Below are 13868 nucleotides of genomic sequence, written 5' to 3' on the forward strand. Positions count from 1 at the left end.
ATTAATTTTAATTCATAAAATATCATCCATAAAAATAGAAATTTTAGTGTGATTTAATCAAAATAAGGATGGATAACTAATAATTATTTATATAGAGAAAGGAAAATTGTTCTCATGATTTGTTTCATTTTTTATTTATTTTTATTTCTACTAACTATAAAAATCAAAAGGGCCACCGCTTCTCTCACTTGGGGCCTCGGGCATCAAGAAGCCCTTTTCTAAAGTTGCTCTCCAGACGAGAGAATCCGCCCTTCTCTACGACTCTCAATCCTCGTTGGTACTAATCTAATCATGTTATCATTGTTTTTTTTTTTTTTTTTGCAACCCCCGTTTGATTCCCAAGAAAATCCATCCTTCATTCGATTTCCGGGAAAATTCATCCTTGTTTGATTTTCAAGAAAATCCATGCAAAACCCCCAAGGAAAACCACAAAAATTGCTTTTTTTTTTTTTTTTTTTTGCTCCCTGTGTTTTCTCTTTGCAAAACCCCCATTTGATTCCCAAGAAAATCCATCCCCCATTCGATTTCTGGGAAAGTTCATCCTCGTTTGATTTTTAAGAAAATCCATGCAAAACCCCTAAGGAAAACAAAAAAAATTGCATTTTTTTTGCTCCCTATGTTTTCTCTTTGCAAAACCCCCGTTTGATTCCCAAGAAAATCCATCCCCCGTTCGATTTCCAAGAAAATTCATCCTCATTTGATTTCCGAGAAAATCCATGCAAAACCCCCAAAGAAAAACAAAAAAAATGTTTTGTTTTTTTTTTTGCTCCTTGTGTTTTTTGGATATGTTCTAGGGGTCTATTTGCTTTTGTGCCATTGGATTTCAATTTCATGAACCCCAAATCCACGATTTTTGAGCCAGGCTTAAAAACATAACTTTTGCATGCAAATCATGATCAGATTACCAAATAACATCTTATGTTTTTTTTTTTTTTTTTTTTTTTAATAAAAAAATGGATAGATTTTGTATCCTATGCGTGGGCTGGACTAGTAGGAAATATTGAGAAATTTCTTGAAAAATCGGTAAAAATACCGATAAATACATGCTTGTTGGGTTTCAAATCAAATGGGTTCTTCTTCTTTAGGCACTTAATTTTGTGGCTTTGAATGGTTCTTGCTCTTTCAATTGATTAAATGAAGGTATGGAAATGTAATATTTATCTTTTTATTTGTTTTGTTAGTTAAATTCTAATAATCTATTTTCCTCTTTTGGTCATGTAGAACATCATTGAATCAAGATTATGTTGATTTTGGTTTCACCTACATTAAACTTGAGATCAGAAACCTCAAATTTTCCACATATTAGATCTTTAGTTACTGGGTACATTCTGGTTTGCTTTGTGATTTATTGAAGAAAAAGTGTGGATTGTGTGATGGTTGAAATATTTAGTTATTGGGTTTTTTGGTTCTGAGTCTCAAATGGACTTGTCAAGTTGTAAGCATTTGAGATTCTTTGGCTGCCATTTGAATTCTAGACATGCATATGTGTTGCTTTGGTTTTTAGAGTTGTTTTGCTCCCCACATTCTTTAGCTTTGGTGGGGTTGTTCAGAACAGCTTTTTGGTGATCAACAACAGTTCATTGTCCTCAAATTCCAAGCTCCAAATATGGAAAGACAAGTTCTTGGAGGTTCCTTAGATTTTATAAAAATAAGTTCTTTTTGTATAGAAAAATAATTAAAAAAAAACCTTAAATGAGTAGTTTTAGAGGAAACTAGGTATAGTTTGCATTTACATAAATTTGGAGTTGTTTTAGTTCTTGCTAAATTTGTTCATTTATTTTTCCTATCCTCATTCAATAAGATGTCATATTTATTTTTTTCATGTACCTTTTTGTAGAGCTTGGTAAACTATAGTTGGTTGTGTTGTCATTTTTTTCTTGGTCTTTCTAAGCAACCAAATGAAGTATTTGTGCATGATTTGTAGGCTATCTTTGACTTGTATAGTTTGATGGAAACCTTGGACATTTCAAGGAAAGTGTTAGGTTAAAAAATCATAATAATGATCTAAATAGTTAAATATCTTGGTTGAAGTTGGATCAAAACAATAACTTCATTAGGTTAAAATGATTTATGTTTTAGGTTTTGCTCCTAGGTTTAGCCTCCATATGTTTTTGCTATATCAATATTTTAATATTTGAGAGTTGGTTTGTTTACCTGTGTTATTAAGAAATAATCTATTATTGTCTAATAAAGGTGTAGTGGCTAGCTTGCTATTAAAATTCTTCATAAAGCTTGATATTTGATTGCTCCTCATTATACATTTTTTTTTTAATTTGCTAATATGCTCTATATTTTTTGCTACAGATTCAAAGTTTGGGTGTTGGAAATTTAAGGCTTTCCTATAAAGTAATGCTTTAAGATGGAGGCAAGAGACTTGGTTGTAGATATATAAATGAGCAACTTAATTTAAGTTTATGTATATTGTCTTATAGTGTGTTTTTAATTTCGTTGTATATTACATGAGTTTCTTCTATATAGAGAAATTGGGGACAACTTTAAACAAGTTCATTGATTTATGCTTTAATTAATAATTAAATGCATATTAAATATTTTTTTATTATATATAAAATCATTGATAATTTGATTCTCATTATCATTCTTAAATAATATCAAATTGATTATACATGGCAATAGGTTCAATTTTTCATAAAAAAATAATTTTAAAATTTTTCGAGGGGAACCTTGACAGTTGTACTTATCCCTACATTGACATATATAAGCCAATTATGATATATGTATAAAATCTAACCTTGACATATGTATCTAAAAGCCTTGATATATGTGGGGTTAATCATGAAATATATGATACCTAACCTTGAAGGATAATATGGACCATGGGAAGATAGATAGGGGTCTCGATAGCCCGAGGATTGGATGTACCAAAATTTCTTAATGATGCACCAAATTTCCTTAAGGATATACCTAAGGTTCCAAAGTTTGTTTCGGAGTAGAGAACGACCTCTAATTACTTCCTAAAGATCCTTAAAGAAATAAACGAACAACGGGTAATAGTATAGAGGTCTTGGTAGCTCATGGATTGGATGTACAAAATTGTTTTAAGGATATGCCAAATTTTATGAATTATATGCCAAACTTTATAAATGATTTACCAAATTGTCTTTAGGATGTACCTTGGGTTCCAATGTTCGTTTTTGGGTGGGGAATAACCTCTAATTCTTTCTCAAGGGTCCCCAAAGGAATATATGAACCATGGAAATGAAAATAGGGGTCTTGGTTCCTCTAAGAATGGATATACCTAGGATCCCAAAGTTCTTTTTGGGGTGGGTAATCGAGGGTCCCAAAGGAATATATACACCATGATAAGTATGACAGTGTTTTCAGTTCTCATAAGCATTAATTTACCTATTATTTTTAAGGATGTACCTATTTTTTATGAAATTAATATAAAAAGTTAAGCACAATTTTTTATGAAAAATATATTTTCTTTTATATTTTATTTTAATTAAAAATTAAAGATTTTAACAAAAAAAAAGTTAGATCCACAATCAGTTTAAAATCATAAGAAAAATGATAAAAACACCATCACTTATTGAGATTTTGATATGATAAATTTAAAATGAAAATTAAAAGAAAAATAATGTAAATAATAAAATAGTGTTACAATGATATTTTTACTTTTACATGTGATGAAATTTACAAAATAAATAAATCTTTTGGTTAGTATTAATATAAAAAATCTTATATCATAAACTTCTAAATAATAAAATGGAAATTTTAAATTTAAACCTTAATTTATAAAATGTATTATTATAATTAATATTTAAAATCATTACTATTTGTGGGATAATATTTTCATTTTTGTCCATTATATTTTTTTTTATTTAATTTGTTATATTAATTATTTATTATATATTATCATTTTAAGTTTAATATGTCAAAAAAATAATTAAAATCAATAAATATAGACAAATTAGAGAGTAAAAATTAATTAAAATTAAAGAAGTTTTATGAGAAAATGCACGAGCATATTAAAAAGAATATAAAAGAAAAAAATAAAAAAAATAATTAAAAATATGATAGGTGACAATGGATTATGGTGGCAGAAGAGGAAAAAAAAAAAAGTGGAAACGTGACAAGTGGTAAGGGAGATATATTGATATGAGAAAAATAATAAAAATAAATGACACATGTACTTGTTAATAGGTGGTATTAAATCGGTGTGTATTTTGTCCTTTACTTTTAAGGGTAATTGTGAAACAAATTTGAAAGCATTACTGGAGTGCATGAATAAACAATATTTTTTCCCATTTTACACCAAAATTAAAAAGAAATAAGTAAAGTTCCAAAATCTCATATTTTTTGTAGTTGGTGTATGGTAGATGATTTCCCCCCCTTTTTTTTTCTTTCTAAGATGGTTTCCTTTTCCTTGTTTCTTTTTCTTTTTCTTTCTTTTTTCGGTTTATTTGATTACATGCATTTTTGGGTGCGATTTCTTGTGTAGATGCTGTAGGTTGTTCATTAGTGGGCTTCTTTATTATATACGATTGTAAAGTCTAGTAGTGAGTATAATAGTCTTTATCCTTGCCTTTTTGTGAGCTATTATTTCAGAACAATTCTCCAAAATTTGGGACCAGACCCAGAGATATTTCGTACTATGAATGGTGTTTGTCTTCTGTGCCTTCGAAAAATTTATTTATTCTCACATGGGACAGGGTGGCTTCTGATGACTACTTCTTGCATATATCACTGTGCTTGCGTTGCAGCAAAGTTAGATTCGTATTGAATTTCAAAAGTTAAAAACGAATGGACTTTTTACCCAGAAGCTGCCATCACACTATCGTGAGTTTAAAAGACTCCATGCACATGGCTGATAGCTTGTACCTAAGGAAGGGACGAACTAATTAATTTTAGTTAAAAATTAAAGGTCTAAACGCTGTGTTCGGAATTGACCTACAAAAGTTCTTCTTTTCACACGGTATTTAAACTCTAGAATTTTGGAATTGCATTTAAGAATTCAAATGAGATCCTTCTATTAACCTAATCGTGCACCAGGAAAGCACGTGCTTCTGTCCAACAGTATCCTAATTATATTGCATGTTGATCCTTGTGCCCCTTAGTAGCTGACTTTGGAGGGAATCCGGAATATCCTAAGATTTATTTAGAGTGCGTTTGATAGTGATTTTAAGAAGTGTTTTCAACATTTATAATAATTGAAAATTTTTATTCTTCAAGTATTAAAAATGTTAGAACATTTCCTATGATCATTGCTAAACTCACTCTTAATGGAGGGGCAAAAGGCAGCTACTGGTGCACTTGGGCTATCTGTAGACTTTGATGCTAATCTTCCAAAAATCACTGTTTGTTTATTGTCCTTTATATTTTGTGAAGTTGAAAATCTAGCAATTAACCACCATCGATTAACATAGAGCCTCAGAACTAATACAATTTATAATTTTAATTACCCAAAAAAAAGGGCCATTTGCAGATGTAGTTAGACCTAGCTCATTTATGCAGAATATTGCTACAAAGGCATCAACAGTTGTCTTGGAGCTCTTAGCAATAAGATGGAGGTTCTTGCCTTCCTTTTAGTGAAAGAATGAGACAGCATTATCAAATTAAAAATCAATTTAACCCCATATAGTAGTCTTCCCACAATGGTTATAAACCATTATTTTCTTGTATCTATTGGAATAGTGTCGAAAAATGATTTGATATGGAGATGGATTTAGGATAGTTATGATGTTGGCCTGGCCAATTAATTTGCTAGTTTGCATTGTTAATGAATTCAGCCCTTGGTTAAGAGAATTGCAATCTCTGTTACACGGAACATCCAATGAGAGAAACAAGGTCTAATTGAAGAACAAGAAAGCTACAACTTATTAATAGGCCGGGCATGATCCATGCTAAACCTCACATGATGGAGCAATTAGGTTCATCTGCATAGCCCATGCTAGCAATTAAAACCTGTTGGCTTTGACAACAAGTCTTCGGAGCTGGCTTCGGATCAGGCTTTGGCTTTTCATCACCTTTGCCCTTGTCAACTTTTTCCTTTACTTCTTCCACGCTTACAAGAGTCGCATACCCAAGCTTCTCCCTCAGACGGAGGGTCAAGCAAGCTGAATCAACTCCGTCTCCAATCACCACAACCCGATCTTTTTCTGCTCCTTCTATAGCCACTGAGATCACACCTGTCACATAATCACAAAAGCCCAAAAATCGATCGACTGGGACTATGAATAAATGATTTGAAATAACAAGACTTTATACTTTCTGTGAACTTCTTGTTGAAAGAAGAAAAATAGTGTTGAAATGTGTATCATACCTTCTTCAACTGCAGCAATCTTCATGGCTTTGGTTCTGCTTTTGTCACAGTTCATTTGCACTTTCACAATTATCTTTTGCTACACCATCACACAAGGAACATATCCAAATCTGTTATAGCTATAATTTCATATGCTTCTTTTTGGATCCAGCTAGAACAGATTAAGCGACACAATAAACAAAAAGCATCAATGGAGTTCCAGATCAAAAGGCTCACCTTCATGTTTTGCACTAGGCGAACACAAGGCAACTTTTTTGAATCTCTGACTGAATCTCTGTGAACTTAATTGGCAATGATGCAGAAGGGGAAGACTGACTTCCTCTTATATATGAGAGTTTCAGGGCAAACTTCTTCTGTTTAACTTCGAATACTGCCAGATCTATTCATAATAACTTTTGAGATTTAGACAGTGAATCTGACCATCTCAACACTGCAGTTCTATAGACTAAGTCAATATTCATCCAGCATGTGCAAGTAATTTTCAAGGCTGTTTTGTGGTATGTTCTTACCTGATTAACTTATTCCCCGCCAGCTTGCAATTCATGAAAATTCAATGCCCACCAGTAACTTTTATCAAGAAAATCAAACTTACTAGAAGCTAAATTAGAGTTGGTGATTTAAAAAAGTGTTTTTAAGATTTTTAACACTTAAAATTTTTTATCATTTAAATCTTAGAAATGTTGAAAATATTTTCTAAAATCAATACCAAACGTACTCTTCATTGAATTTCTTTAACAATTGTATATTTCTGCAATCCATATTGTACATTTATGCAGCAAATTGTCTCAGGCTATGTTTGATTTCTAGAAAATTTAAGAGAAAAATGCAAGAGAAAGAAAAAAAAAATTTAAAGTTAATAAATTATTTTTATATATTACTCAAAACTTATTTAATTTATTTTAATTTTTCTATATAAAGAATAAATAATTTGAAAATATATAAATTTTTAGCTAATTTGAATTATATTTGATCTTCTTTCCTATTTTTCATAATAAAACAAAATATGAGAAAATCATTTTACTTTAATTTTTTTTCTTAATTTCTTTGATACTTTCAAAACCCAAAGATAACCAAGTTTTACATGTTTTCTTCGGTCATTTAAAAGAAAAAAAAGCAATAAGTAAAAGAAAAATTAAAAACAAACATTTAAAGCATTCTGAAAGCAAATTGTATTCGGTATTAAACTAAAAAAACAAGCATCATATTAATCTTCTCTTTTATTAGTTGTATATTGACAAGGCTTCTCTTCTTTTCATGATTTTAATTAGTTTAATATATACTTTTAGAAATACTAATAAGTGGGTTGATGGAGTTGTTAAAAGACACTTAAGGTGAGGTGCTTCTAGAAAAAACGGACTTATGTTTTTCTTTTGTTTTTAAAAACCGATGAAAACAACTCCTACTTGTTTTCTAAATTTTTTTTCTCTATTTCACTTTGTTTTTAAAAATTGTTTCTAGAGAACAACAACCAAGTAGTGTTAAATTTTTTAAAACAGTTTTTTGTTTTAAAAATTGAAAATTGTTTTTAAACCACACGACCAAACAGGCTCTACATGACACAAATTTACTATTTAATTTTAGTTGTTAAAAGATTCTTATTTTTGACAAAGAAAGGAAAAGTAGAGAATAGTCTTAGAACTTTAAGGTGATTCACAATTAGGGATGATGAAATGGAATTAGTCTTGATATGTATGAAGAACATCAACATTAAATTTGAAAATATTAACAAATTAATAATTGCAAACAATAATGTAGAAATATGAGACAAACAAATGGTTAGAGTTTTGTGACTTAGATTCTTTTTCATCTGACCTGAAAAGCTCGCGGTGCTATATATATGATGAAACTAATATTATGAGACTTTTTGGGGGGTTTGTGGTGGTCGCAAAGGGGTCGGGCCTATGCAGGGGCTTGCCCTTGCGAAAAAATGTATATATGTGATGATGTATAATCTTAAGTTTATGATAATTATACTTCTATCATAGTCGCTCTAAACTCTCCCCTCTTGTACCAATTTTTAACATAGTGGATCATCTTCTCCTCTTCCTGTAGTGTTTTTCATCTAGGGTTTTCCACATAAATATATATATATATATATATATATATATATTATATATAATATATATATATATATATATATATATATATATATATTATGCTATTCTCATTTGCACTTTGACAATTATCCTCTGCTGCACCATCATGCAAGGAACATATCCAAATCTGTTATAGCTATAATTTCATATGCTTCTTTTTGGATCCAATTAGAACAACTTAAGCTACACAATAAACAAAAAGCATCAATGGAGTTCCAGATCAAAAGGCTCACCCTTCATGTTTTTCACTAGGCGAATAGAACTCAATTGGTAATGATGAAGAAGGAGAAGAGACTGACTTCCTAAATATGAGAGGTTCAAGGCAAAATTCTTCTGTTTGACTTCGAATACAACCAGATCTATACAATAATAACTACTGAGATTAGATAAATTGTATTTAACCATCTCAACGCTGCGGTTCTATAGACCATAAGTCAAATATTAATCTAGCATGCAGCATGTGCAAGGAATTTTTAAGCCTATTATTGGTATGTTCTTACTTGATTTTCGGCACCAGCTTGCAATTCATGAAAACTCAATGGCCAATGACTTTTATCAAGAATGTGAAGATATGCAGAATTGCAAATGAAAATAGAGGAGAAAAAAGAAGAGCACTTGAACGTGTATTGAAGCAGAAATTCTCCTTACATTCAGATGAAATAAAAATGTACAAGTGAGGTCTATTTATACACTTGAAATGGATCAATAAAGCTGTTAAGTATTGACAATTGGCATAACTAATTTAACTGACATTAGTTAGATGAATTCTGTTTGGCTACTTGTGATTTTAACTCTAATTCATCTATCAGATTTTGGATATTCCAACCACCCCCCTCCCCCCTCTTCCCCTCAAGATGAGAATGAATGTTTATCATTCCCATCTTGCTGATAAGATGATGAAAATTGAGACATTTGAGAGGTTTGGTCAATATATCTGTCAGTTGATGCTTGGAAGGAATGTGGATTATTTTGATCAAACCCTCTTGTAATTTCTCTGTAACTAGATGGCAATCGAGCTGTATATGTTTTGTTCTTTCGTGGTGTACGAGGACCTACTTACAGTAGGTTGCTTATTTGATTTCCAAGATATAAGAGAGTCTCCTATGAAAACTGTGAAACCAGTAACACTTCGCCTAGTGTCAATGCAGCCACCCCAATCACTATTAGAATATGCCTTTAAATGTAGATCAGATGAAGCCTTTAGGAATAAACCTTAACTTGGTGTTGCCTTAATGTATCGAAGAACTCTTTCTGTAGCTTGTAAATGTGTTGAATGAGGATTAGACATAAACTAGCTGAGAGCTTGTACTGCATATGCCAAGTCAGGTCTAGTGATTGTTAAGTAAAGGAGTCTGCCAATGAGTCTTTTGTATGATGCAAGATCAGATAATAAAGGACTTGAATCATTGGCAGTAAGTTTTAAACTTGATTCCATAGGAAAACCAACTGGTTTAGAGCCAGAGGAACCACTATCTTTCAATACATCCAGAGCATACTTTCGTTGAGACAACACAATACTTTTTGTTGATCTGGCTACTTCAATGCCTAAAAAATATTTCAATTCACCTAAATCTTTTATAGTAAAAGATTCATGGAGAAACTTTTTCACAACATCTATTTCCTTGAGATCATTTGAAGCTATTATAACATCATCAACATAGATTAATAGAGCAATGAAACTAGTTGATGTTTGTTGATAAAAGGCTTGAATCTGTCTTTGCTTGACTGAAACCAAACTTGAGTAAAGATGAAGACAACTTTGAGTACCACTGCCTCGAAGCTTGTCTCAAACCATATAAACTTTTTTTTGAGTTTACAAACCTGAGGGTCATTTGGTGTTGAAAAACCTAGTGGCAATATCATGTAGACCTCCTCATTTAAGTCTCCATGTAAGAAGGCATTATTCACATCAAGTTGATGTAAATACCATTGTTTAGCTGCTGCAATAGCAAGAAACACTCTAACTGTTGTCATCTTTGCAACAGGAGAGTATGTGTCAAAAAAATCAAGCCCCTCTTGTTGAGTGTAGCCTTTGGCTACAAGCCTGGCTTTGTACCTTTCTACACTTCCATTCGCCTTAAATTTCACTCAATATACCCACTTACAACCTATAGCAATTTTGTTTGGAGGTAAAATTGCAAGATCCCAAGTTTTATTATGCTCAAGAGCTTTTATTTCATCAGTCATGGTAGTTTGCCAATGAGGAATTTAGACAGCTTGTTTGTAAGTTTTTGGTTCAAAAGTGGATGAAATAACAGAAATGAAAGCTTTGTATTTGGAGGATAATCTGGAATCAGATAAAAAAAAGAATATGCAGTAGGGCTTACCAGATGAGGAGTAGCTTGAAGGTGCTTGAGTTGCTGAATCAATCTTAGTCATATTACCACAATAGTAATTCTGCAAGTATTTAGGTAAATGCTTAGTTCTTTCAGACCTTCTAAGACTATTAGCATCATTGTCTGCACGAATTGTATTTTCAGGAATTGAAGGTTCAATAACAGAGGTTGGATCAATAGAATTTGTAGAACCAAAATTTATAGAAACTAAGTTGTTTGGTTTGCAGGATTTGGATTCATATATTTGGGGAAAATCTGGAAAAACAATAGGTTTGTGAATTGTTTCTAGAATAGAGGGAAATGTAGATTCATGAAAAAGTACATTCTGAGAAACAAAAGTTTTGAGAGTTGTTAAGTCAAGAACTTTGTATCCTTTAATATTTGGTGGATAACCAAGAAAAATACATTTTGTTGCTCTTGGCTGGAATTTGCCTCGATTGTTTGTGATTGTACTAGCAAAGCATAAACAACCGAAGACTTTGAAGTAATTGTAGTTAGGTGGCTTTTGAAACAATAATTGATATGGTGTTTGATTATTTAGAATGGATGATGAAGTATGATTTATTAGATGTGTGGCTGTTAATACTCAATCTGTCCAATAGGATAAGGGTAATTTTGATTGAAACATGAGAGATCTAGCTACATTCAATAGGTGTTGATGTTTTCTTTCAACCCTTACATTTTGTTCAGGTGTTTCAACACATGATAATTGATGAATAATGCCATGTTCTTGATAGAAAGTAGGCATATTAAATTCTTGACCATTATCTGATCTAAGAGTTTGAATATTAGTGTTGAAATGAGTGTGAACATAAGCTAGAAAGTTGGTAAGTATAGCTCGAGTTTCTGTTTTTGTTTTCATTAAGAATAACCAAGTGAATCTTGTGAAATCATCAACAATAGTTAGAAAGAATCTGTAACCAGAATATGAAGGAATGGAAAAAGGCCCCCAAATGTCAATGTGAACCAATTGAAAGGCTTTATTTGATTGACTATTTGATATAGGAAATGGTAGCTTTTTCTGCTTAGCTAATGGAGAGATCTCACAAACTTTGTTATGAATAACCTTTACAGAAGAATCAGAACTATTTATGAGTTGTATTTTTGCATTTGGAATATGGCCTAAACGAAAATGCCATAGATCAGAATTAACAGTACAAGACTCAACTAAAGAACTAGAAGGTAAACCAATTGAACTAGAAAGCATTTCTTTATTTGTTTGAGCAGATAATTGTTGAAGATGGCATGACACAGACCAAATTGAACTTCAGCAAGCCCAATCATCCTCCATTTGCTGAGGTCCTGTAAGATACATTTGGATTGAAGAAAAAATAATCCAATTAAATTATCTTTAGTTAATCTTGATGTAGAAACAAGATTGATATTGAAAGATGGAACATAAAGAGCATTGTGTATAGTAATATCAGGTGAGAATTTTATAGATCCAGTGAAGATAATTGGAACTATTTTTCCATTTGGTAAATGAACTTTGGAAGATGTTTTAGGTAAAACAATTGAGTCAAATAGAAGGAGAGAATAGATCATATGATCTGTTGCTCTTGTATCAAGGATCCAAGTAAACTGGTTCTTTGATGAAGAAACTGTATTGCAGAAGAAGGAATTACCTAAGGTGGATGCAACATTGGAAGTTGCATTAGAATTTGTGTTTGAGTTGGAAAGGCTATTTGCTAGAGTAAGTAGATTTTGGATTTGTTCTTGAGAAAAAATCATGTTGGAATTACTTGAATTTTGCTCCAAAACATTAGCATTATTTGTAGTGGGCAATCTTTGAAATTTTTTTTGCTGCAGTTGGTGTAGAGTTGAATCTTTTTCCTCTTGGTCCTTTCCATCCAGGAGGATATCCAATTAGCTGAAAACATTTATCAACTAAGTGACCCGAATAACCACAATGAGAGCAGATTGCATCAGACTTTCCTTTCTGCTTTGTGAATTGAGTATTACTTGTTGAAACGGTTCTTGATGATTGTTCAACAACCATTGCTTGTGAATCAATGGAAATGCCAATTGCATTAGTTAATGATCTTTGACTCTCTTCTTGTAAAAGTAAGGAGAAAACTCTGCTCATAGATGGTAAGGAGATTGCAGTAGCAATTGACTTCTAATTGCTGAATAAGAATCGTGAAGCCCCATAAGAAATTTCATTACATAGTCTGATTGCTGTCTATCAGTCAAGTCCTTCAAAATATTACATGAACAATGATTAAGGTTCCCACATCTGCAACTTGGAATAGGACGGTAGCTAATGTATTCATCCTATAAAGCCTTGAATTCACTGAAATATTCAGTGATAGATTTCGAATTTTGAGAAATGGAACTTAAGGATTTTTCCAGGGAGAAAACCCTTGATCCATCACTTCTGAGATATCTGATTTTCAGCTCCTCCCAGATATCAAAAGCATTTGTGAAATAGAGAAGACTACCACGGATTTCTTTGGCAATTGAATTCATTAGCCAAGACAGGACAAGATTATTAGCTCTTAGCCAAGCAACACGAAGATGAGGATCATTAGTGATCGGTTGAAGCAGAGAACCATCAACAAATGCAATTTTATTTTTCACTATTAGAGCAATTGACATAGATTGACTCCATGAAATATAATTCTCACCAGTGAATATCTCGGAAACCAGAAGTGCACCAGGATTATCAAATGAATGTAAGTAATAGCAGCTGGATGAATCATCCGAAAGATTCTGTACAGGTCCATGTGATGAATGAGAGTTAGCCATAGAAGCATTTTCTTTCTCAGTCATTGTGAAGTAACAATCGACCAGGAAAGATGAAGAAGAATCAAGAAAGATCAAGAGCAGCGGAAAATATCAAGCTCTGATACCATGTGAAGATATGCAGAATTGCAAAGGAAAACAGAGGAGCACTTGAACGTGTATTGAAGTAGAAATTCTCCTTATATTCAGATGAAATAAAAATGTACAAGTGAGGTTTATTTATACACTTGAAATGGATCAATAAAGCTGTTAAGTATTGACAACTGGCATAACTAATTTAACTGACATTAGTTAGATGAATTCTGTTTGGCTACTTGTGATTTTAACTCTAATTCATCTATCAGATTTTGGATATTCCAACAAAGAAAATCAAACTTACAAGAACCTAAATTAATTGAACTTTTTTAA

The 13868-nt window shown here is 31.8% G+C and overlaps 2 protein-coding genes across 2 annotated transcripts; both read right to left on the reverse strand.

Moving 5' to 3' along the window:
- Positions 1–5757: 5757 nt before the first annotated feature.
- Positions 5758–6658, reverse strand: LOC117909538 (heavy metal-associated isoprenylated plant protein 47-like). The gene is made up of 3 exons (XM_034823576.1): positions 6500–6658; positions 6284–6362; positions 5758–6149 (listed from the first exon to the last, which is right to left on the reverse strand). Exons 1-3 carry the CDS (start codon positions 6503–6505, stop codon positions 5872–5874), a joined length of 363 nt encoding a protein of 120 aa, XP_034679467.1. The 5' UTR covers positions 6506–6658; the 3' UTR covers positions 5758–5871.
- Positions 6659–12989: 6331 nt separating this feature from the next.
- Positions 12990–13487, reverse strand: LOC117908182. The gene has a single exon (XM_034821833.1). The coding sequence runs from the start codon at positions 13485–13487 to the stop codon at positions 12990–12992; it is 498 nt and encodes a 165-aa protein (XP_034677724.1).
- Positions 13488–13868: the final 381 nt, after the last annotated feature.

The sequence above is a fragment of the Vitis riparia genome, chromosome 19, assembly GCF_004353265.1.
Source record: "Vitis riparia cultivar Riparia Gloire de Montpellier isolate 1030 chromosome 19, EGFV_Vit.rip_1.0, whole genome shotgun sequence".
Lineage (NCBI taxonomy): Eukaryota > Viridiplantae > Streptophyta > Magnoliopsida > Vitales > Vitaceae > Vitis > Vitis riparia.

Excerpts from the sequence above, each read along its gene's own strand:
- LOC117908182 (XM_034821833.1), bottom strand. The coding sequence starts at position 13,487 with ATGACTGAGAAAGAAAATGCTTCTATGGCTAACTCTCATTCATCACAT.
- LOC117909538 (XM_034823576.1), bottom strand. Across the intron at positions 6,150-6,283 it reads GATTGCTGCAGTTGAAGAAG|GTGTGATCTCAGTGGCTATA; the intron begins GTATGATACACA and ends ATTATGTGACAG.